General features: G+C 41.6%; 1 protein-coding gene across 2 annotated transcripts; it reads left to right on the top strand.

The window, feature by feature from the left end:
* The first annotated feature begins 2,902 nt into the window (after window positions 1-2,902).
* fgfr4 (fibroblast growth factor receptor 4) lies at window positions 2,903-19,937 on the top strand. 2 transcript variants are annotated; one of them, XM_005923139.3, is made up of 21 exons: window positions 2,903-3,607; window positions 5,551-5,769; window positions 8,672-8,859; window positions 8,947-9,097; window positions 9,242-9,292; window positions 9,934-10,203; window positions 10,342-10,431; window positions 10,513-10,679; window positions 10,775-10,898; window positions 11,784-11,974; window positions 12,100-12,238; window positions 12,460-12,653; window positions 12,747-12,892; window positions 13,248-13,369; window positions 13,471-13,581; window positions 13,745-13,935; window positions 15,466-15,588; window positions 16,131-16,201; window positions 17,618-17,755; window positions 17,994-18,099; window positions 18,714-19,937. In XM_005923139.3, exons 2-21 carry the CDS (start codon window positions 5,682-5,684, stop codon window positions 18,888-18,890), a joined length of 2,838 nt encoding a protein of 945 aa, XP_005923201.1. In that variant the 5' UTR covers window positions 2,903-3,607; window positions 5,551-5,681; the 3' UTR covers window positions 18,891-19,937. The 2 variants fall into 2 exon arrangements, with proteins under 2 accessions (XP_005923201.1, XP_005923202.1); XM_005923140.3 differs by having other exon boundaries at window positions 5,548-5,769.
* The last annotated feature ends 5,012 nt before the right edge of the window (window positions 19,938-24,949 follow it).

Genomic DNA, 24,949 nt, shown 5'->3' with positions numbered 1-24,949 from the left:
CAAAGTGAAGCAGCTCGGCCAAGCAAACGGACGTTAGCTCCTCCAAACTCGGTGCATTTGCTTAAAGCGTCTAAGTTAGGGGCGTGTCAATGGGTTTCATTGTAAGAACTGTGTGGTGAGTGTGTGAAGCAATTGAAGTGGCAGCAATACCAACTGTATCTCATTAGCACAACAACAAGGAGCATTATCATTAACGCTGCTATTCCCTCCCAAAACACAGGTATCACAGGCCTAAACACACACATACACACAGACACACACACAGACACACCTCACTTTCTGACCCCAGATCAAGCCAAACTTGGAGGGCGACCTCGAATTAATCATTTGTGGGATCTGGGCTGTGCTGCTGTACTTTGCAAGCTAACAGTTACACAAACAAAGTTGTGTTTCCTCTACCTCAGAGAACATTATATTGGCTTTTATTTGTTATCTCAAGGTCTACCTTCATGATCTTGCATGATCCCTTCTTATCCTATCACATCTTTACACTTAGATTTAAAGATTTATGTCATGCCGACTTGCTACTGGTTCACAAAAACCAAACAAGGTGCCCCAAACTTCCCACCCAGTGTACCCGTGTAAACTGATTTATGTCCCCACACACGCACACACACATTTTGAGGCTGTCCCACCAGTTGACCACATAGTTGGCATTAGCACAGCTCTTATCTGCTTTATGACTTCCACACTAGCTCGTTTATTTGTGTACTTTGCCTTTCGCTGTAAAGCTGAGTCTGACCTGACGTAGCAGCATGCAGTGTCAAAGGTCAAATCTGGAATTTATTTCGACACATAAATTTCAGCTAAACACGCTCATATTTGGGCCACTGGAAGAGTTTGACCTGCGAATAAAAGTAAACGGAGTGTGCTGCTTGATCCTTTCCTTGTGTTTGTGATTTATTTGGATCTCATATTTTGAAGGTGGCAGAGCTTTCTTGGAGGCACAGCTAAAGTCTTAGATTTCTTTAATCATCCTGCTGGCTGAAGCAGGTATCATGTAACCATGTTTGAATCGGGCCAGGACCTTTGCAGCTTGCGATTGCCCCCTTATTCTTTTGCCCTTCCTGTCTTTCTTCACAATAAAAACTGTGCAGCAGAGGGAAAAAAAACAAAACAGTAATTCTAAAGGATTTCTCTGAGGCTGAAATGAATTTATTGGTGGAGTTTAAGTGCTTTGGGGATTTATAGGATAACAGGTTAGCTAGCTTGCAAGTCTGATCATGCAAAACCAGTTATGATAAATGTACAGCATATTGTGATAAGACATAACTGAGTTTTGAAGGCTCTTCCTTGAGTTTTTCATGTTCCGCAAGGTTAAAAATATGCAGACAGCTGAACTTTGCTCCCATATGTATTATCCAAAGCCATGGGGTCTAATCTGCTGCTGATCCAGTCCTTCCATCAAATTTTACTTACTGGCTCATAGTTGAAATTCCAGATTTAACACATAAGGGTAGGATAGGGTATGGCTGTTGCATGACATCCAAAATGGTAAGGGTTAGTGACAGGGCTAGGCTTTTCTTACTCCAGAACATATTGTGTACAATGGTGTGTGAAAAGCAAAAAATGCACTGTGATTACACACAAAATTACTCCTAGAAATTGATGTTATTAGCATACACCTTATTTTTCTCCACTAGGTTAAAGGATTGTTTTAACTGCTTTCTGTAAAGCATGTTGGTCAGCATCTGATATATTTAATAAACTGGCCAAAAGAAACTAAAACAAATCGGAATGGGCTGCAGGTTACATGTTTCTTGTCCTGTTGATCAGAGCCTCTCACAGATTGCTATAAGTAGTAAAGGCATGGCAGGGAAAAAGTGAAACACAAAGGTGAAAGAACAGACTCAACATCAACAGAAAAAAGAAACCTGATGAGAGGATTCCAAATCTTATCCTAACATTTCTAAGTGAGAATAGATGGATAAAACCTCTTTATAAACCTCTGACATTAACTTTCTGAGGGTGATGGGGATCTAACACCCAAGAACTTGGACATTTATTAGACTTTACCAGAATATGTAGCTGCTAGTGAGATAAAAAGCTTCAAGTGACGCACTGTCCTTTACTTTAAAGTTTGCAGATGAAATCCTGCCAAGGACACACAAGACATTTTATAGGACACGGAGGCTGAAGACTGAACTGCATCTGGAAGAAGGAATGATTTAATTAGCGTACTTGTGTGATTTATGTTCCCATCTTCTGACTTTGTTGTCATATCAGTTGTTATCCTTATCTCTGCATGAATTCTGATGTCATGCTGATCCTGGAGAAACCCTATTTCTTTGCTGCATGCTAATACTTCATTTTACTTCACAAGATTAAAGAGTTGTGAGACCTGTAGTCTAATAACTCTGAGAATTTACCACATGTGTTTTACTAAAATGCATCAAAACTTCCAAATGAGGGGAAACATTAAGACAAAGTGTGACAACCAGATTTTTTTAAAGCAGGGCCTGTATTTATTTAAATGCCATTGTCTTGTTTTGTGTTGTTTAGCTTTTTTTCATTGAGGCAATTAAACAGGGAGGCAGTTCTCACACATTCACTCACAAAAACGACTTAATTGGTTGTGTCTTCAAAAGGGCAATTAACCCCCAATAAATTATGACACCTTAAAAAAAACCTCATCAGTGGCGTGATTTATGTGGCTAATTACTGTATGAGAGAAAAATGCTTCTAGCAATTTTAATACCGAATACCGTTAGACTTAGATTTCAACTCTGCAGAGAGGAGAGAGAGGGGGAGAGAGTCTTGGGTTTTATTTGCCAGCTCTTTGGTAGCATGGGGCTGTTTTGTGAAGGGGTGGCAGGGATGTACCCCTCCCCTCTCTCACTCTCTCTCTCTCCCTTATCCTCTCCCCTCCTTTCTCCTCCTCCTGCTCCCCTGGCCGCTCTCAGACCATTGTTGTTGTGACTGCCGTCCAGAGAGCAGCAGGGTGCTGTACGAGGGCTGGTGTGTGAAGGTCGCAGTCGCTCGCTCCTCTCTCTCTCAGCAGTTGAACGAAACAGGACTGTGGAGGGAGGCTGAGCCCCACATTTGATCAGCAGAGCTTATTGGGAATTACACACTGAGCAGTGGAACTTGAAGAAGCGCTGCGTAAAGACGCGCGTATCCAAAACGGTGTTGCAGTGTAACCAAGAAGGGACTCTGAACTACGGGGCACGGGTTTTTTTTGTTTGTTTTTGTTTTGTACCCGTCTCTATAAATCGGATCATTTTCAGCATTTTCATACAACTCTTACTCGTAAGTTCCTCGCTCCCTGACTGTTTTTCTTTATCTCCGTGGATTTAGCCTTCTGAGCGGCAGCCTGCAGTGGACTTTGCCCCGGGGATCGCAACGCTTTCCCCCGGGTCACTGGAAGAGCCCGACAGCTGTCGTTCGTGTAACAGGCCACTGTTTTTTGATGGATTTAAGGCTCAGCTTCGATTTTAGTCGGATACACATAAGCTGAAACACGCTCACAGACTGATTTTTGGGAAGGATACACCGGGAAAAGTGGCTCTCCAAATGAGGATTTCAATATTCGCTCGGATCAACCGGGACAAGGAGTGATTTCCACACCGGTGCCAATTATCACTGCGAGGACAGACCCAAAGCAAAGGTGGGTGAAAACAGACAGAGACAGCTGGAGCTTCTTTGAGTTTCATTCATTTTTGTCCTATCAGCAGGCACGGCGGACCGGGGGCTAGATTACCAGAGAGTTATAGATCATATAATCCCACCATCCATCATGAAAAAAACCGAATAGGACTGATAGAACACACAGTGTAATTTCACCCACCAACGAGTTAATTTTAAGTTAATCGGGGGGTTTAGAGACGAAAGATTTATAATTTTATGCGTGTTTCCCAATGAAAGCAAAACAGATCAATTAGTAGACACTGAACTTTCCACTTGTCAGGAGAAAAGATTGTTTATATCGCCCAAAGCGGAGTTTGAACTTCATCAGACCACAAGTGCCATTAACGCGTGAATGAAAGATTGATCATCCTTTTTAACATTTAATTAAAGTATTTTTCAGGAACATTATCTAAACACTATCAGCTCCTTTATTCTGCAGAGCAAAGTTTTTTGACTGAGGGGGGGCTCACGTGCGGGCTCCAAAATTACAAACTTCTAGGTTTAACTGTGAAACAAACAACGATTCTCATTCGTCGGTTCTTGAGTTGATTGTAAACTACACGCACGGTGTGACATTAATACAGCTCTTAGGTGCTTTATTGAGCGTGGATTATGGTACTGAAATATAAAAGTACAATACAGCAGAAGTGTTTTGGCTCCAGCTGAATACGGGAAGGCTGCGTGCCAGCGGAATTAGCAGCAGCAGGAGAAAAATGTTTTCCAGTCCTTAATTGAGAAAGAATACGTTTCATTCAGCAAGCTGGTTCTTTAAACAGTGTGTGTATGTGTTCGTGCGTGCGTATCTGTGTGTGTGTGGGCGCGGCTTGCCTACATGGAGCGCACGCACCAGGATCTGGCGCCTGTGCTCAGTTGGCTGTGCTTGCAGCAGAAAAAAGAAAACCAGTGTATTATTCCTTTAGCGTTCCTACAGACTGTCAGTTTACTGTTTGTCCGCATTCAGATGCTTAGACCGCTTTAATAACCTCTGTACTTCAATATCACTTTCTATGCGAGTCAAAATGTTTGAAACAGGTTTATCGATCATTAATAACGTATAACAACATCTGGAGGTAAAACTCACAGCTAACAATACTGTGAAAATTATTTTGAGCTGAAAAATAGTTGCAATTGTTTATTTGAGTTGAAAGTCAATATTATTAATTCATTAGTAATCAGCTTTCTGCTTTTTCTGTTTTCCCCCATTATTTCTGAGGAGTTGCTGCTTTTCATTGACTTCTTTAATAGTAAGCTGGATATCACTGTGGTTCTGGACTGTTTGTTAGATTAAAAAAAACATTTCAAGGCACCATAGCATTTTATAGATTCACAGATTAAGTAGGGAAAATACAATGACCAATCATAAAACTGCCTTTGTAGCTGGCCCTGTTACCAGATCTGGGTCTAGGTAAGAACACCAGTGCATTTCAGATTTTGAAAACCCACTACCATCACCCATTTCACTGTTTTCCTCCTGTCTTTGGGTTTCCACCTCCTGAACCTGAAGTCTCATCAACTTTTAGTCCAATCTCTCTGCTGCTCCTTCAGATTCTGTAGCTTCCTGGCAAGTTTCAAGTGTTTTCCTAGTAAGGGCCCATTATCCCGGGACAGACCAAGCACCATCCACTGACAAACAACAGGCAGTAACAGCCCTGCTCCTTATTCATCACGCAGGAGAGCCTGGACAATGTGAGGCATACGAGTGGGACAGATAGCAGGACATCTGGTTAAGAATACAGCTGCTCACAGTCAATACAGGCTCTCTCTTTAACTATTTGGCCTGACAATTGTTTGTGTTTTTGCCATCTGGCTTAAAAGTGAACAGAAAAGTTTGTGTCTTTAGCTGCTCCCCTGCTAGATCTCCTCAGAGAATCAGGTTTCTGATCAGCAGATAACTGTCTGCCATGTGTTTGTTTTTCCCAGCAGGCTCCACGTTTACAGACTTTGGGGGTCTCTGAAGTTGCCAATGCCAGCGAGTGGAGTGTGAGGCCCGGAATAGGCTTCCAACGTTTAATTTTCCCTTTTAGCCCACAAAACACGCACGTCACCCACAGAAGATGACGCGGGTCTGCTTGTTCTGTATTCTGCTGCTCTGTTTGGTGGTCAGAGTCACGGCCAGAACCACCGATGGCTTAAGAATAAAAGGTAAGTCAGGAAATTCTGCTCTGATATCACACAGTTAGTATTAACTTGATCACTTGGGGTTTGTCTTTGCATAAACCTTAGATAAGCATATGGCTGGGGAGGGGGGGGGGAGGTTGATCACAGCCAGATAGCAGGTCTCATTTTTATTCATCTGTTGACTAGGAGTGAAGCTGCTTTAAATTCTTAAAAATATGTTATGTATCTGGAATTGTGTGGACCAGTCCACTTTCCCTCCTTAGAAAGTTTAGCCCAGAGGGAGGCAGGGTGACAGAAAAATGATTACGAGAGCTTGTAGGCGAGAGTCAGAAAGAGCGAAGAAGTCGGAAGCTCTCAGCGTTTGTAAACGGCGCTACCTGATCTGTCCGGGGCCCTGAGGCACGGAAGTGTAAATCTGCCTGGCTGCGTGCCAGCTGTAGAGGATGGGGAGGGGGGTGGCAGGGCCTTCTCACTGATGCTTTATAAACAGAAGCCAATGCAGTGCACCAGGCACTGTTAGTTTAAGGTGCCATTAAAATGTTTCTACTGAGGTAAGCCACAATCAGCCTTTTATACAGCCAGCTTTCAAAAATGAAACTATTATGTGTGATAATAATTTTATCTTCTGCTGCAAAATAAACTAGCTTAATACTTAAGATTAGAGGACTTTGGGGTGACATTCTTTTTGAGGATGTGTGTAGATTGATGAAAGTCGAGGTGGATGGTTGTCCCTGAGGCACAGAGAACAGAAGCCGTCTCTGTGGCTCCAGTTTAGACTGCAGGGCTGTCGAGGCCAGCCGGGACTTGTTGTTCCGACGACAGTGTGCAAGAGGGGGCTTCAAAAAAAGCCCCTCAAGAGATGTGAGTAAATAGTCAAACAGTTATAAAAGCAGTTAGATTTTAATAGCATGCACCGGATATCAGGGTTTGTATTTTACATGCATAAATTGTCTGCACCAGTTCATGTACTGGTGCTTTGATTGATGGTCACCATAATGTCCAAAGTCAAGAAAAACAAGAGCTGTAAAAGCAGCAACTGGCCTTGAAACAGTGACCGGCATTTTCCTAACTTCTGGTATATAATAGAATCTACACCTTCCAAGCTGCCAACTTTATTTATTTATCCAAACTAAATCTTGTAGTAGGCCATAAACAAACTTTAACTAAGCTTTTAATAATCACCTGAAACAATTCTGTGGGTATTTTATGTTCAGTTACTAATTTGAAACCCGCTCCGAGCGCATGTCAAATATAATTATATATCTAATGTTGCTAATTGTATGCTGCAGCAAAAGGAAAACTCATTTTCAGTCCAGATTTTTTTCCCTGCTACATCATTAGATTATATAAAAGTCTAAGTTAAGATTTTTGTCTATAAACTCTGTACTTGACTGTAAATCACCAAAAATAAAACATAAGACATAATTTAACCACACATGTCACAGATTAGAGGATGACTGGATGATCAATTTTGTTTAAAAATAAAATATATATATATATATATATATATATATATATATATCAAATGTCTATGAAATGGAAATGCAGCAGTTGTTAGCAACATTAATTTTATACATCATAAGAAGTAGCTATAATGCAGCTTTTGTATAAAATAATGCTGAATGCATACTTCCTGTGGTGGCGTATGCTACATGCATGTGTGCCCCCAAACCATTATAGCTTTGTAATTATAAGTGGGAGCTGCAAACTGACAATGTAATGAATTCCAGCAATTTTCCTTGAAAGTTAATCAGAAACTGGATAATTCTGGGAAGTTCTTTAGCCTGCTGGAAGTAAACCTAATTGGATAAAAGTACATATTTGAGGGCTCTGCTGCTGTACGTTCCTGCATTGGGCCACAAATGCCTCTTCATTGTACCATACGAGGCTCTGCTGCCAGCCCGGCTGGCTGGCCGGCCGGCTGGCCGGCTGGCTGGCTCGCACCAGCTGAGCGGGTTTGTTTGTGTTGTGTTGTGTTTTGTTTGCCCCCTCGCCTCTGGGTGGCAATTCACACTCTGCTGCGAGTTCATCTCTGGGGCACCGTCGCTGTCTCTGCAAGTTCATTAGCGTGGGTATAGTGTGTGTGCTTCAGCTCTCTGATTTACAGGTTTTTTTCCTAACTTTTTTTTAACTACGGTAGATAAAATTGTGGCTTGTTGGGATTTCACGTTTCTGACTCCCTGTAAACAAACGAAGTGTTGAGTTTGTTTGCCTCCAAGGTGTTTCTTTCATTTGCTTTTGACCAACTGCCATTTCTCATTTTCCACTCAGAAGGTAGTGACTGTATATTTGTTCCTGAAAGGATTACCTGCGTGTACTCTGGTGTTTGGAAAAAGAGATAGCACTTCACTCCGACAGGGAAACAGATTGCCTTTCACTAAGCGCTCGCAGGAAGCAATCAGACAGAAAATTGCCCTGGAAAATTGCTCGTTCTGAGTGACTGAGCAGAAAGCGAGGTCTAGCCAGGGCGCACATATGCTCCAGCAAGTGAGTGGGTGAGTGACCCACTGAATGGATGGCACTGTAGCTGAGGGTGACACCATAGTGGCTGGGTTATCAGGGCACTCTATCACCGGTTCCTGGTAGCATTAAATGGCTGTGGTTGTTTAGGAACATGGTGTGCTTCTGTTGCCGGACCTTTCAGAGGTAAAATGAAACCGCCAGGATGTGTTTTGACAATTTTTGCCTTGTTCACTTGGTTATTGAGACTACGACGACTTGTAGCAGTTTACTGATTCCTTTATTCTGCAAAATAGCTGTACTGTGAAGCCTGAAATAGGTTCAAGATTGAGAGAAAGAGTAAATAAGGAGGCTGTCACTGATCTGAAATATAACAATGAAACAAATCTCAATAACAGGAAAAAGATATGACTGATCATCTGTCTTTTCTGAGTTTCTCTCCTCCATCTCCACATTTGGTTTCCAGATCTTCGGGTCACTAGGCCTCTGATAGTTCCAGGTTACCCAGAAAACACCACAGCAGTGGTTGGTGGTCAGGCAAAGTTGATGTGTAAAGTCCACAGACCAGGAAGCACAAAGGTGCAGTGGCTGAAGGTGAATGTCAGCGAACCAGGTCAGAACCAGGGAGGACCCCCTGGCCTCAGGGCTCTGACGGTGAGAACAGATCTGCTAACGTCAGCAGTTTTATTGTCCTCTGCACTGTGTTCTCTTCTCATCACTCTAAAATAATCTGTCACGCAGCCCCTGCAGAACATATCATCCAAGGTGAATACTCTCCATCTGTCCAACATCACTGTGGAGGATGCTGGCGAGTACATCTGCATGGCTGAGAACACCCATGCGGGACAGACAGTGCAGGCCATGCAGTCAGCATGGCTGGAGGTCCTGCCTGGTAAGGCAGACTTATCATTATATGAATATTTAGGATTTATAGGCATATGATTTTTTTTATGTTGTTTAGATAGAAATGCTTAGTGTCAATTTTTAACATCCCACATCTTTACTTTTTTTAAATGACAACTTTTCCCTTTCACAGGGATTATCATTTCCCAAACTGAGGACATGCCTGCTACTAAAATTCCCTCAGGTAACCTCACTCTGGAGCTTTTACACTTAGAGCTTTTTAAAAATAAATAAAATCTATTTGGGTGTGAGAAGTGAAAGTATACATTTACCATACAGTGGTATGTTTGCCAACCGTGAGAGCTCTAAACTTGGCATCCACCTCCACAGATTTTGCTTCTCTTTGGTCTCTTAGATCATTAGTGAGCCTTTACCACCCTTTATATTCACTCTGCGACCGCTGTCACATTGCGACATGTTCATCAGCTTCAGTCTCCCTTCCTTCTTGTTTCTTTTCTTTGCTTCTTTTTGAGGGAGTTTGCAGAGCTAGCCAGATTGCTCTCAGTCTCATAACAATTCACAGGGGAACAAAAAGATGAAGAGGGGAAGGGGGAGTGGAGGTGGCTCGGGTCAGTAAGGCCCTGTCTCCATGGCAATGTCATTGTGCTTGTGTGTATGTGGGGACTGGAGATAATGGAGTTTGAGGAGCTGAAGGTCATAACTGAAGGAATAGCGATTAGACTGGGCTCTGTGGTGAGATAATCAGAGCTACAAAAGAAATAAAGAGAAGGAGAAGGAGAGCTCGAAAAGGGTGTTCAGACTGATCATAAAAACTTGAGAAGAGCCTTCAGCACCGCAAGCTAATACCATGCCTGCTTTTAGCAGATGTTCTCGAGGACTTGAGTGAGGACACCACAGAGCATCTCCTGTTAGAGCCAGGCAACGTCCTAAAACTGCGCTGTGACATGAGCACCCGGCCCGGCATGGCTGTAAACTGGTACAAGGAGGGTGCACGTGTTCTGCCCACACCCCGGATCCAGATGCGAGGCGCCATCATGGAAATCACAGACGTAACATATGAAGATTCAGGTGTTTATGTTTGTGTTCTCCGGGGATCCAAAGAGCCTGTGAGGAACTTCACTATCACTGTGGCAGGTAAGAGCACCCGCAGTGCAGTTTTGATGCTTTACTGGATTTTTTTTTATATATAAAGTCACTGGTTTTAAAAAAAAGCTTTTAAGTAATGAGGATTAGAGGCAGCCGTAAATGGTTTTTGACATGTCTTCGTCTCAGACTCGCTGGGATCTGGGGACGACGATGAGGACAACGACTTGGAGGATTCTTCAGCTGAGATTGAAAATGACCAAGTTTACTTCTACAGAGGTAAAATTGCTGTTTATTTAGCAGCTGCATTTCTTGAATTTTGTGCTTTAACGGCTTATTTGCGGTTCTTTGTCTGTGCAGGACCGTATTGGACACATCCCCAGCGTATGGAGAAGAAACTCTATGCTGTTCCTGCAGGAAACACAGTGAAGTTTCGTTGTCCAGCTATGGGTAGCCCCATGCCGAGCATCCGCTGGCTCAAAAATGGACGCGAATTTAGAGGAGAGCATCGCATTGGAGGCATCAAGGTGACGAAGGTTTCAGTTTGTCATCTCGTGCGACATAAACAGATTGTGTTTTTATTTGCTCTCTTATTCATATAATTTTGTACTTTATCTGCCAGCTACGACACCAGCACTGGAGCCTGGTGATGGAAAGTGTTGTGCCCTCAGACAGAGGAAACTATACCTGTGTGGTAGAGAACAAATATGGCTCCATCAGTCACAGCTATGTTCTTGATGTTCTGGGTAAGACATGAAAGATCATGCTTCTCATATTTAATGTTCATATTTAAAAAGTAAAATAAACAAAAAAGCATATCTTGTGACATCTAGAGTGAAGAACACAACCCTTACACGAGTAAGCACTAAACTAAAGCCATAAATAACAGAAAATCTTTATTGGTTGGATTATACAATCTGGCTGAAAAGCATTGGTCAGCACAAAAAAGCAGAATTCCTTCAAATTTAAGGCTCCAGTCTGAGAGAGGAGATAACTGAGCGAGTGAGCAAATGGTGACAGGGGTGCCTGGTGTCGGGCTGCGGCGGGCAAGATGTGGATGGTCAGACTTCCACTCCAGTTTTCTACCTGACTTGTGACAAGAGATCGAGCAGTGCTGCGGTTTGTTTGTTCGTTTGTTCGCTATCTCTCCACCGCAGGGTCAGTTTCCGTCCCTGCTGACGGGGGGAAAAGACTAACGAGGCAGCTAACGAGATCAGAGAGAGAGAGTGACCACAGATCAAAGAGACTAGCGGCAAATAGGCATGCTAATGGAACCAATTTTCATTCCAAAATGACATTTCCTGGTCTTTTGCCAGCATAGAAACATATTGAGGGTGACAATGACAATTGCTGGCTATTTTAAGGAGCTTATTTGCAAAGCATGCATTTTTGTGGGCTTTAAATGACTAAACAAATGAATGTCTTTAAGAGGCAGTCAGGTGATTACCCATTACCTGCCTAAAACTTCATACATGCCTAACAGATAAATTAACCTTTGTCTCCATATGCTCTGCTGTTTCTTTGAGATGAGCAAATGCATTGAGTGGTTTCTCTTGATCTTTGAACAATTTTTCAGTCTGAATCTTTGCTCCCTTTGCTTACCTCTTCCGTGTGATTTCCTCCAAAAACAGAGCGTTCACCCCACAGGCCGATCCTGCAGGCAGGTTTGCCAGCCAACACCACAGCAGTGGTAGGCAGTGACGTCCAGTTCCACTGCAAGGTCTACAGTGACGCCCAACCTCACATTCAGTGGCTCAAGCACATCGAAAGGAACGGCAGACGCTATGGTCCTGACGGGACCCCCTACGTTCAGGTCCTCAAGGTTGGTAATACAACGAGATGCTATCCTTTCACGTTTTGTTAACAGCAACTCCTCTGGTAGCTTCCAAACCTAACTTCTTCCTAGCGCTCTTATCATGCCCCATCATTGCATTTTGTGTCATGCAGACTGGCAGTCTGAACATGTCCGAGGTGGAGGTCCTCTACCTGTCCAAAGTTACCATGGAGGATGCTGGAGAGTACACCTGTCTGGCTGGAAATTCAATTGGCTATGCCCACCAGTCTGCCTGGCTCACTGTCATTTCAGGTAAGAACGAAGCAACGTAACTATATAAAAAAAGTCACTCTACACTACTTTGCATGGTCTTTTCAAAATATTTTAGCATTGCTTTGCTCAGCTAATCATTGATATATAGCACGTTTGCCATCAAATACTCCACAAACCTTCAACTAATCATTTCTTGTTTTGAGTTCCCTCTCCTATTGAATTACATTTTTTTCCTCTAATTTTTCATCTTGTACCTGCAGAGGAAGAAGCAGCAGATGCTATGGAAACAATGGAAACCAAATATAGCGACATAATTATCTATGCTTGTGGATTCCTGGCTCTGATCATGGCCATTGTCATCGTGGTGTTGTGCCGAATGCAGGTCAACCCCAGAAGGGAGCCATTTGATGCACTCCCAGTGCAGAAGCTTTCCAAGTTCCCTCTTCGCAGACAGGTACGTCTCATAACCTGCTATGACACAATGGATGATCCAACTGCATCTGAAGGCAAACCTCTTAAAACCTGACATCTTTATCTCTTTCTTCAGTACTCAGTGGAGTCCAACTCGTCAGGGAAGTCCAGCGCATCTCTGATGAGGGTGGCTCGCCTGTCTTCCAGCTGTTCACCAATGTTGGCTGGAGTCATGGAGTTTGAGTTGCCCTATGACCCAGACTGGGAGTTCCCCAGGGAGAAGTAAGTCATCTGTCATTATTTATTGAGATGTAGATGATAATCAATCACAAATGCTTTGTATCAATATATATATATATATTTAAATAATCCGAACTGTTAAGCCTCAACTACATTTAAAGTGTCTGCTCCTTGCTAAAAGTATTTCTTCACTGAGTTTAGTTTGGCTGCCGGGATCTGTACTCATTTAAACATTGTAGCGCTCGCATCATGTGTGAACCAAAAAAGAAACAAGCCCGCAAGACATTTTTGGCTCCATCAAACCTATAGTTTTAGAAACCGGAGCTTCAAATTATGGATTTGTACAGTTTTCTTTTGGACATACTTATTTTCACTAAGACTCCCTTTCTCTTTCTAGTCTAACATTGGGTAAACCTCTAGGAGAAGGCTGCTTTGGTCAGGTGGTCAGAGCTGAAGCCTACGGCATCAACAAGGACTGTCCAGAACAAGCCACTACTGTAGCAGTCAAGATGCTCAAAGGTAAGAAAGGAATACTACCAGCGAAATAATTCCTGAGATTAACTTGGCAGATCTTACTTATAACAGCATGTCAACTAAATAAAACTACATGTCTCTCTCAGATGACGCCACAGACAAAGATCTGGCAGACCTCATCTCAGAGATGGAGTTGATGAAGGTGATGGACAAGCACAAGAACATTATCAACCTGCTGGGAGTCTGTACACAGGATGGTGAGTGTCTAACCTTTATTTTGGATAAGAACCAACACATTTCCTCATTTTCCTCCCAAGTCATTTTGTTATCATTAATCTAACGAAGATCTGCCTGATTTAGGGATTGTTTCAGCTGTGGTGGTTGCAGCCCTTCATCCTGTTTTTGCTTGCCCCCACCCAGGCCCTCTGTATGTGCTGGTGGAGTATGCTTCCAAAGGAAGTCTGAGGGAGTACCTGCGAGCCCGACGACCTCCAGGCATGGATTACACCTTTGATGTGACTAAGGTGCCTGAAGAGCAGCTCACCTTTAAAGACCTGCTGTCCTGTGCCTACCAGGTGGCTAGAGGGATGGAGTACCTGGCCTCTAAAAGAGTAAGCTCTCTATAAAGAGTTGAAATGTACTAGAAGTAGTAACTATAGCTTATTTCTTTTGTAGTTCTGGATTTTTTCCCCAACTTTTCAGTAATATTTCTACTGGCTGTTTGTTTAGGTTTCTAAAAAAAACATTTGTTCACCTTAAAGTCGAAACTTTCGTGACGCTAACCAGATTAGTATCACAAGTACAGCAACAGTAGGAACGCAAAGTAACGATATGCAAAGATATGCTAATACAGACATATTAGTTAAACAATACAAGCAGTCATAGTCCGGGAGAAAACAGACTTCCCTCAAAATGTGATTGAAAATTCAGTTTAGCTGTACTGGAACATCTTTTTTTATGAGACAGGGCCAACTGATGTGTATCCATATTGATCCATCAATCCATCTATTTTCCTAACCCCTGATAACCTGGACAGGTTGCCTGTCTATTGGAGTGTGTCTGAATCCCCACAGAGTAATGCAGACATAAAATGAGGGCAGGACTAAACTTCTTTAGGTCTTCAGAGTTATATATGCCCCAAAGAGGCTGTAATATAAGAAATGTGGTTTTGATTGAAAGGATCAGGTTCCTTCATGTAATTCATCGTATTTTGGGACTTGGCCTTCAAATTGATTAGTCTGGTTGAGGCAGCACCAGCTGTTCTTCCTCTCTTTGTCCTTCCTGTCGGTTCTCCTTTTTCTACCCCCATCCACATGTTTCTTGTCCTTTCAATTTCCCAGCATGCACCATGTTTGCGTGCTTCATATCAACACGTCTCCTTGTCTGCCAGTCACTTTCCCAGACAGGCATTTCTCAGCAGAGAGCTGCTGCAGCTTCAGTCCTGTTTACTCTTCTCCATCCATCTGTCCGTCCCTTCATTGCATGGCTTTGTCCTTTTTAGCGCTGCCATAAATCTGTTAGCAAACAGGCCGGCAGAGCCTTCGTCTGGGTGTAGGCATCAGGTTTCTGGCTATAAGGCCTCCGAAGAATGCAGGAGCCTGAATCTAACCCTCCATTATGGGGAGACCCACAAACCAAGACTGGCTCATTTCGCACGTCCCCACAAATCCCACGTCTATTTCAAATGAAAACCAAAATAAACTTAATGACATCCATTCAATGTGGGCAAACACTGCTTTCTTTTTTCCTCGCAAAGGGTTGTTTTTCTTAAAACTCCAGGATTTCTATATAAAGACATTATATTTTTGCGGACCTCACCAAACTGAGGCACCGTGTGTTGATTTTAGGCTCCCGCGTCTTTTAACTTTTTGGGAAATCTGCAGTCAGTCATTTTTACCTCCCCTACCTCAGCATTTTCAGACAGGGAAATGTCACGCCACAAATCTGAGAGCTTGTCATGCATTGGGAGAAATAAGTCGTACAGTTATCTAAAAATCAAAAGAAACATGCAATATATTTAGAAACTATATATATTGTGTGTGTGTGTTTTTTTTATCTAAATTTTTTAAATCTGTTTATTTAATCTGGAGACTCAACAGCTCGTGTTGGGAATTTTTCATCCCCTTCTTTTCTCTTTGCAGTGCATCCACAGAGATTTGGCAGCCAGGAATGTTCTGGTGACCGAGGACAATGTGATGAAGATTGCTGACTTTGGCCTGGCCAGAGGAGTCCACCAGATTGACTACTACAAGAAAACCACCAATGTGAGTAACATTTCTAAGGAGCATTTGTTTTAGGAATTTGCGCCTCTAACACCCAGACTAGGGTGCAGCTAAGCTGTTGTTATTCTTTTAATTTTTCCAGCATAGCTAGCTAAAATATTGACATCTCAAATCAAGTTTCAAAGGAAAAATACTATTTTTTAAATGCCTCGATCTAATGTCTTTTTGCTCAGAAATACTACTGCAGTATTGTTAGCAATCAGTTTGTACAACCCTTTCCCGTTAGTACTGTACATGGTAGGTACATATATATCTACGGCTGCTTATAAACCTATCTGCCCCTTAGTCATTTTATTACTGACTGGTTTCCTTTACAGTTTTAATACTCCTGAAACCAGATGTTTGATGTTTTCCTCTGACTGGCAGCAGGCTTAATGGGACTTAATTAGAAAAGAGTCGATGAAGAGCGAGTAGGGGAAAGATCATATGAGAGACATGCAGGAGCATGGCGCAACTAACTAGGATGAGATTCTGGTTAAGTTTGGGTAGTGAGAGGCTCTAATGTGTTCGTGTCTGCTCTTCAGGGACGACTACCAGTGAAGTGGATGGCACCAGAAGCTTTGTTTGACAGAGTCTACACTCACCAGAGTGATGTGTAAGTTCAACTCATCACAGTAAAGTCTCAAAAATATCAGTGTTATACCTTCCTTCTCACATCTTGTCTAAACTTGTACTCAAACTCCTTGAAACCTTTTCCCCGTAAGGCTAACGAGTGCTATCCAATGTTTTTACAGCAACATCAAGAAAACCTTTCATTTTCAAATGTGTTCAGTTAAAATCATTTTAGAGCTGGACAACAAAATGGTAAATGGCCTGTATTTGTATAGCGCTTTACTTAGTCCCTATGGACCCCAAAGCGCTTTACATTACATTCAGTCATCCACCCATTCACACACTGGTGATGGCAAGCTACATTGTAGCCACAGCTGCCCTGGGGCGCACTGACAGAGGCGAGGCTGCCGGACATTGGCGCCACCGGGCCGTCTGACCACCACCAGTAGGCAACGGGTGAAGTGTCTTGCCCAAGGACACAAACGGCCAACTCTTGAGCCACGATCGCCCACGACTACAAGTTTCTTAGTTGTAGTTAGAACATTTTCTTTTTAATTATTAAAGTTTTAGCTTATTATTTATGTGCCACTTTTAGCTGCTACTTTATTTATGATCTATAAGCAACCAATTTCACTGTATTCACTGTTAATTTAAAAATGTTGTTTGTACCTTTAGTCGCCATTTCAACTGTTCATCTTTAAATACGTATTTTTAGCTAGTAATGTAACTGCTAGCAAAAAAGTTAACTAAAGATTTTTTTTATTTAAAAATGTACTTAGCTACTGTGTCTTCACAGTTTATCATTATCTCTAGCTTTAGTGAGCTGTTTCAACTGCTTTTTTCTACTTTTAACTCCTCAGCATTATAGTGAGCCCACGGTATAGTGGCTAACCTGTTCACTTTACCTATGAAAGATCTCTACTTTGACTCTGGGAATAGGCACAAACTGGGCCTTTAGCAATTATTTTTCCAGCAACTGCCATCAACCTCCAGCAACATCTTGCAACAAGTTTGGGAATCTTTGTTTTTCCCTCAAGACAAGTTGCTGACAGGTAGCCATGGATCAGCCTCTAAGTATGTATGGCTGGGGCTTTATTCACTTGATCCTATATTGTCACCATAGCTGTCACACTTCACACATGTGGTTACTGCTCACGTGTCTGCAAAACCTCAATACCCCTATTACCTATCCCAAGCCTGGATAAATTGGAGGGTTGTTTCAAAAAGGAATCTGGCATCAAATCTGCACCAAACAAAATGCGAAGATCCATCTGTGGCGACCCCTTGGGAAATAAGGGAGCAGCCAAAACTAAATATATATTTAACTCTTCAGATGAGCCCAGTTGTTTAATAGTGGAGTTAATCTTTCTACTTATCCCATGGTTACTGCTGAACGAATCCAGTTGAGAACAATTGCTTCATACTAAAGAAATCATCGATGCTACCTTTCTGTGTTCAGGTGGTCATTTGGTGTATTGATGTGGGAAATATTCACACTGGGCGGTTCACCGTACCCTGGTATCCCTGTTGAGGAACTTTTTAAGCTGCTGAAGGAAGGACATCGCATGGACAAACCATCAAACTGCACACACGAACTGTAAGCAAGCCCTCTTTTCTTTTTAAACTTTACTCTCAACTGTTAGCAAACATGCCTATCTATTCTAAGAAACATTGTAGGAGACAAGTAAAGAGCAGTAAATAAACTGGATCCACTAAAGCTACCACCAGTAACTACATATCTTTAGCATAGCACATTTTTGTCCAGATCTTTTCTAAAGAATGCAGTGGTAACATGTGCCCAATGGTAAATTATCCTTATATATTTTTTCCTGCAGCTATATGATGATGCGTGAATGCTGGCATGCTGTTCCCACCCAGAGACCAACCTTCAAACAGCTGGTTGAGGAACTGGACAGGGTGCTCCTGTCCATTTCTGACGAGGTAGGTTTCAAACATATATACCAATCTATCCACCTGTAAATGTTCCTGTGTTATGTGTAAGTCTACTGTTGTTCAATTTTTCCTTCTGTTCACTTTATAAAACTCATGGTAGTCCTATAGGTTTCAGACTCATTCACAAACACACAGTAACGTCTGCAACCATAAAGATGTGTGCACACATTTTCATTGACACCAACAATCTGCAGCCCAGATGTTCAGCACGCAGACTGCTTGAGCTGAGCAGATTTCTGATCCTATAAACTCAAAGCAATAAACACAAAATCAAACAGTGTTTGGCTGCTGAAATTGCAGCACTTTTTGTTATTCCTTTGCAGATGTGCCAGAAGTTAACATGTTTGATTTGTTTGCTTTTAGGTGTTCATGAGCTTAGATACATTCATAACAATCTTTAAAGCAACCAATCCAAAACCAGTCTGTGCTGACCTGGTGGTCCAAAACTATGATGAAAACAACTCTCCAAAATGTGTTCAATAGCAGTGTGATAGCCAGTCAAGTTCAATCTTTATTGATTTTTACTGAAAATTTTCAAAAACATTTAATTGTGCATTTCTCTAGAATTTCTTCTTATTAATTCAACTTCCTCTTCCCCTCAGTACTTGGATCTGTCAACGCCTTTTGAACAATACTCTCCTTCATGCGAGGACACATCCAGCTCCTGCTCCTCTGACAACGACTCAGTTTTTACCCATGATGCCTTATCCACCGACCCCTGCCTCTTGGGCTACCAGGACGTGCACTCTCGGATAGACACGAAGACGGCTCTTCGATAGGCGCACGAACACCACACACGTACAAACACAACACTACAGTTGGGAAACACTACTTTGGGCTTTTGAATGAAGTAACATCCTCTGGCTACCAAACTGAAGGACTGCTGCTCCTTTCTAAAGGTAAATTAAAGATTTATTCATGCGATGTTGTTCATTGGACCTCCACTATGGCATCCGACAAAGCCCTGGAATATAGATAGCATTTGTAAACACACGTACACACACAAATACATGCACAGCCACACACCTCTGCACATGGAGCACCAAGGACACTACGCTTGACACCAAGGTGGAGTTTTGAAGTGTTACATCATGGACAGAAGAAAGGAGGACAAACCAATCATGGTACTTTGGACTATCAGTTGTGGAACAGTGCCCAAGAACAGTTTTAGCTTTGGAGGCATAAAACTCAACAGAAGTGACCCTGGTACTTGAAATGCCTTTAAGTGCTTTCTCTCTTTTAAGGCAGCAGACAAAGATCTCCTCCACAAACTCGACCCACAACCAGGGCTGGAAAACCTCGGTCATAAAGACATTTTGACAAAAACAAAAAAACAAAAGATTTATTTTGCTATCATAGAAGATAAGAAACTGATTGTTAAATATAAATCTGTTTATATAAGATTATATTACTTTTGTGTTGCTTATTTAAGGAGAAAACAGTCTTAAATCTCAGGATCTCTCATGCTAAGAAGTTGCTGTAGTGGCAGCAAAGTGCCTGAATCGATGATTTCCTGTGAATATATTAGAATATTAAACTATTGTTATGTACATATCAACAACAGAAAGACAATTGCCTTTTATAAATTATTCTGAATGACACAACAAGTGAAGGCTATTGGGGGCAAAAGAAGAGAGGAATTTAATCAAGTGCCAAACCTGTCATGTCGTGGGCTATCTATTTCTTTCCAAAATACCAGCGTATTCATATTTATCTCCAACAGCATCCCTAAATCTAAAAATGCAGATCTTATTTTGAATTATGACTGATTGACTGAGACATGAAAAATCCATTAACAATTAAAGCCTTAAGTGCTTTTGTGGCAAGAAAAAAAATAGATAGCTTGGGCCTTTAAGCGTGACCTCAGCTTGGGAAATTTGGGAACAAAGTCTGCCCCCCCTCCCACAATTTTTCTTTTTGTTTTTAATCTCAAGTCGAAGACAAGGTTCAAAACCACAAGAAGACAGTTGAGATAAGTTTTGAACGTGTCTCAAAGAAGCAGAGGTTGCGAGTGTGGCTTGTTTACTCATACAAGCTACCACATGCCCTTTGAGGCGACATTACGTGGTGCTCCTTTAACAACAGCTCTACTCTTACATGAATGCTCTGTGAGGGACAGTGTGTCCAGGGTGGGACTCGTTCTGAAAGGAGCACTGACGATTTTAGCATGAGGACTCTGTTGGGAGCTGGCCCAAGCCCAGTGTCACTGCTGAGAAGCATGGGGAGGGTGGGGGACACTGAATGTGAAAGCCTGTGTGATTGATTTCAAATAAGGGAGGAGGGGGAGGGACACCTATTGTCTCCGCGTAACCCTTCACCCAGCCAGATCTGTTGGCAATAGGTCCTCAGGTCCGCAGCCTGGCTGGACAATGAAAGCTTTGCAGGCTTAATGGGTGTGACTACAGACCAGAGGGAGTTTGGGGGTGGTGTTGTGGGCATAGCTTGGGCTTGTGTGCAAATGAAGAGGCTCTTATTATGGTAATATCTCCTCTTCTCTCCCTATCTTTATCCACAAAGCCTCCATCTTTTAAATTACAAATCTTAATTCAGATTTGCAGCCCCACCACTGCCACCAGGACCAGCTGTAGACAATTCCCCTGTGGGCTAAAATGCCAACTGATTCTCAACCCGCCTCCTGGAGCTGACTGCAGACAAACCTAAACAATATTTGCATCGCCAGCCCAAAACCTTCATATCTTTAATATGTTCAAATAGAAAAAAGGAGGGTTTTACTTTAAAAAGATGCTGTAAATTCATCAATCATTTTATTGTCTTTGAAGAAAAACAACCATCTTGTCAGCAAAGGATTCGTGTATGGCCTCTTCTCATGTTAAGCTATCGCTCAGCTTCTACGTCATTTTGAAAAGACGTTTTATCCACAAAGTGTTCAAAAAGCATTGATATTTTTACATTCCTGTTACCTGCTCTTCTCTCAAATACCAATTGTAAACAATCATGGCATTCTTAAACATTTCCTCAAGAGAATTATTTTAGAAATATCTAATTTATTTGTTTATTGTTTTGTTTTTATATGAAATAAAGTATAATTTAAAATAAAGCAGCTCTGTGTGCTCGTTTCTTTATTTAACTTTAAAGAACTCCATTAAGGATTTTAGGTTTGACATTCATCACTTTCCTTTGGTGAAAAAGGAGCTTATCCCAGCTGACACCAGGGTGATGGCAGATATTATCCCAGACAGTATGTGTATCACAGGGCTAAAGAGAAAGACAACCAAACAGCCTCACATTCACACCTGCTACCAGTTTGGATCTAAAAGACATGTCTTTGGACAGTGGAGGAAATCCATGCAATCACAGGAACTATATACAGAAAGGAAGTTCAAACTATACCTAAACCTCATTTTATCGGTTTAGACTGAAAACAAAACCAGAAATGCTGAAAACCAGTGTTTCGGAGGATAATTGGTCGAGCAAAGGAAGGCTGACCCGTGCTCTGATGAGTTTGTTTCCATTCTTGTGATAGCTGTGCAGCGCTTTCTCTGTAGCATGTGCCATAGCACCAAGACACACCCTTAAAATCCACGCATTACACTCACTCATTCCTAACGTGGCTGATTCCCACATCTCATTTTAGGAAGAACTTTAATTGTAATAAATTACATTTAAGTAAAGGCCCCTTTGGTGTGACAAACTGGATCTTATATGGGATTTAGTGATTTAGTCTGACCATTTTAATCCTATTACCCCACAGCTTAATCACTGGTATGTTTGGTATTTAGCACTGTGCTTAAGATGTTTGAGTATAAAGAAATGGTTTAGTTTTTTTGATTTAGAGTTGGAGATGATTTCAGGGAAGAGGGAACATTTGTCCCCGCTTTAAGTTGCAGATGTATTTTGTTGTCTCATACCAGGCCTTTAGATGTGTCTAAATACTCTACAAAAAAATGCAGAGACACTGGTTAATAAAGAGAGTCACCAGAATCCTGCACATGAAGGGATTGTGAGGTTCAAGAAAAACCTCTGCAGAAGAGATACCTTCATGCCAGACTGAAGTATGTGAGGGACAACCTGGAAAAAGATTATGAATACTGGAAGTGTGGCCTTTGGAAAGATGAGACAAAATTCGGGGTCTTTGGTGTCAGAGACGCTGCTTATGTTTGGAGAAAGAAGCCAGAGGCGTATAAAGAACATTGTCCCCAGAGTGAAACACAGTGATGGGACTATTATGCTGTGGGAATGCCTCAGGGCATCTGAAACCATGAATATCGTCAAGGTGGAATGAATCAAGAAAACTTCAAACAGTCACTGTAAAACTGGGTCTGGGTCATCAACACATCATAGAGACCCAAAATATGTCAGTATTAACCATTGCATTAAATAAATTCTTTAAAAAACACGTTTTTCCACTCGTCTTGTGCAGTGCGTTAATAGTGTTGAAGATTCAGAATCATAAAATTCATTCATTTGTAAAAACTATTTTCTTTTCAAGACTTTCTGCATTTGCTTTAAAGTTACATTTTTTTTCCTACAGTTGGATGCAAATTTGTCTCTTTATCCTCATGTCCTTTTGGTTCTGATGAAGGCTGTACTTGTTATATGAAAACCCAAAGTGCTTGGTTTTACTGATGTCACTGCATTCCTGGGTGAAAGAAATAAACTTGTTACATTTATTAGTTCAGACTAAATCAAGATCCTTGATATGAAAGTAGAACTTTCCACCAAATCCCCATATGAATTTGTGCAATTTGTTGCAAACTTGAAAGGGGTAAGAGTGTCTTGATCTCATCATTGTAGGAGTTGGAGATTCTCATTAAACTAAAAAATAAAGTAATAACTTTGACAAAAAAATTGGGTGTGGAATATGCTATAGACACTGAGAAAAGCAAAAACGACAGCAAATTGAAACAAATGTGAGAAAGATGAAAGACAGAGACGGGAACATAGACGGCGAGACAGAAGAATGAAGAGATGGAGGTTAAAGGTTAAGAGGAGGGAGGCGAGGGGAGCGCTGATCCCATCCAGCCACGGCTTTTGAAGTGTGCATGTGTGTGTGTGTGTGTGTGATTCCTGTGTCTGTGAGTGTGAACATGATTATGTGTCAGTGTGTGCGATATCTGCTGTGTACACTGTGTGTGGTCCGTGCATGTATGCAGTCGTGTTTGTGCGTCTTATCTCCTGTGTACAATAAATCGCGATCGCCCGTTGAGTCTCTTGTAATCTCTGAGCTCCATTCCTGCTCCGGCTGATAAAGGTCTCAGTCTGCAGGATAAGCGTCTCTGGCTGAAGGGCTGTTATCCATGTGTGATATTAGTTGTGAAGAGAATTTGGTTTTCATGTGTGTTTTTGAAGCAAAGAACAAGAAAATAGCAAATTTTCTGTGTTGAGGGTCTGGTGTGCTATGTACCACCTATATATTTATATATATAAATATAATACTAGCATATAAAATATTAAGAAATAAAGCATAAACTGTCTTTAGACAGCAACTATTAATTTGTTTGCTCTGTTATGAGCAACGAGGCATTATTTCACTATTCTTTTCACTTCTACTAGTGGATCTCCTTGGTTTGAAGGACCTTCACAGGACAAGCCTAAATAATGTTTAGATCCTTGTTCCACAAATGTCCTCCAAAGCGGGTAGTACTTTGTGAAGGTTCAGAGTCTTTAGGGGTTTCATTTCCTCCACTGAACACATCTGATTTGAAGGCTTATTGCTAGCATTTAAATGTATATCCAACTACAGACGCATTATTTTGCTTGTTTGTGGTTGGTTCACAAGAACAAAGTCAAGCTTTGTTTAGTATATTTTCAAAGACAACAGTCATTGGGAATTTGTTAGTGGAAATTATTTTTGTCATCTTAAGGTCCTCTAGCTGTTTAAAGGAGATGAATTAGAAATTTTTTCTTTTTCAACCAGGAGACATATTTTGGGAGCTTGCTTTGTGCTTTTTCACTTGCTGGTTAGGTTCAGGCATCTAAAGTGCTTGGTTCGGGTTCTGAAAACATTGTGGTTTAGATTCAAATACACCCCTTTACCACTTAAGAATACCCAGTCCATTTAAATGCAACACTAAGGGATCATAAAAGAGTGTCTTTATGTAATGACTTGGAATTTACACCCATTTCACCATTGCTGCGCTCTGTGAGCCTGGCGCCAGTGCTGGCGAGCGCTTGTGTATGAATCTCTGAGACAAATGAACGAGAAAATTTAGGCTGCAAAAAAGTTCCTGAAACGGAAGCAGCAGAAGCACCTCAGACATGTGAACCAATAACAATGAATTATGCTTCTTTTCAGCTGTAGTGACATTTCCATGAAGATGCAGGTCAAGTTACCATACAATGGCTTGCAAAAGTATTCGGCCCCCTTGAACTTTTCATTCCACTTCTCACGTATACACCACTTTATATTGATCTTTCACGTGGAATTCCAATAAAATTGATTCATGTTTGTGGCTGTAATGTGACAAAATGTGGAAAAGTTCAAGGGGGCCGAATACACTGTGGTGTAAGGTTTATCTACATCATAGTATTAAGATATAAAAATTCATTCACTGTAAGTAGCACTATTGTATCTATGTGTTGCTTTGCTGGAGGACACAATGGATGAGTCAGAATTGCATTATAGTAGAAAATGCGGTCAAGCTCATCCTCTTTGTATCTAATGACACATTTTTATCTTCTAGAAAGAAATTAAGACAGCTGAGGCCTTTTAGAGCATCTCATCAGATTTATCATCACACAGGCCTGAGACCTGCACAAAGTGCATCGGGTTACAGTTACAGTTTAGCAGCTTGCTTGATATGACCGCACAAATGCGCAAAGGCACAATTAGCTCTATTTCTTTGTCACAATATTAGGGACAAAGATGAACTCCAAA

The sequence above is a fragment of the Haplochromis burtoni genome, unplaced genomic scaffold (genome assembly GCF_018398535.1).
Source record: "Haplochromis burtoni strain Fernald_Lab_line unplaced genomic scaffold, NCSU_Asbu1 Contig_66, whole genome shotgun sequence".
In the NCBI taxonomy this organism is placed as follows: domain Eukaryota; kingdom Metazoa; phylum Chordata; class Actinopteri; order Cichliformes; family Cichlidae; genus Haplochromis; species Haplochromis burtoni.
Note: the sequence above shows the minus strand (reverse complement) of the source record. Positions and strands in the feature narration are given on the sequence as shown.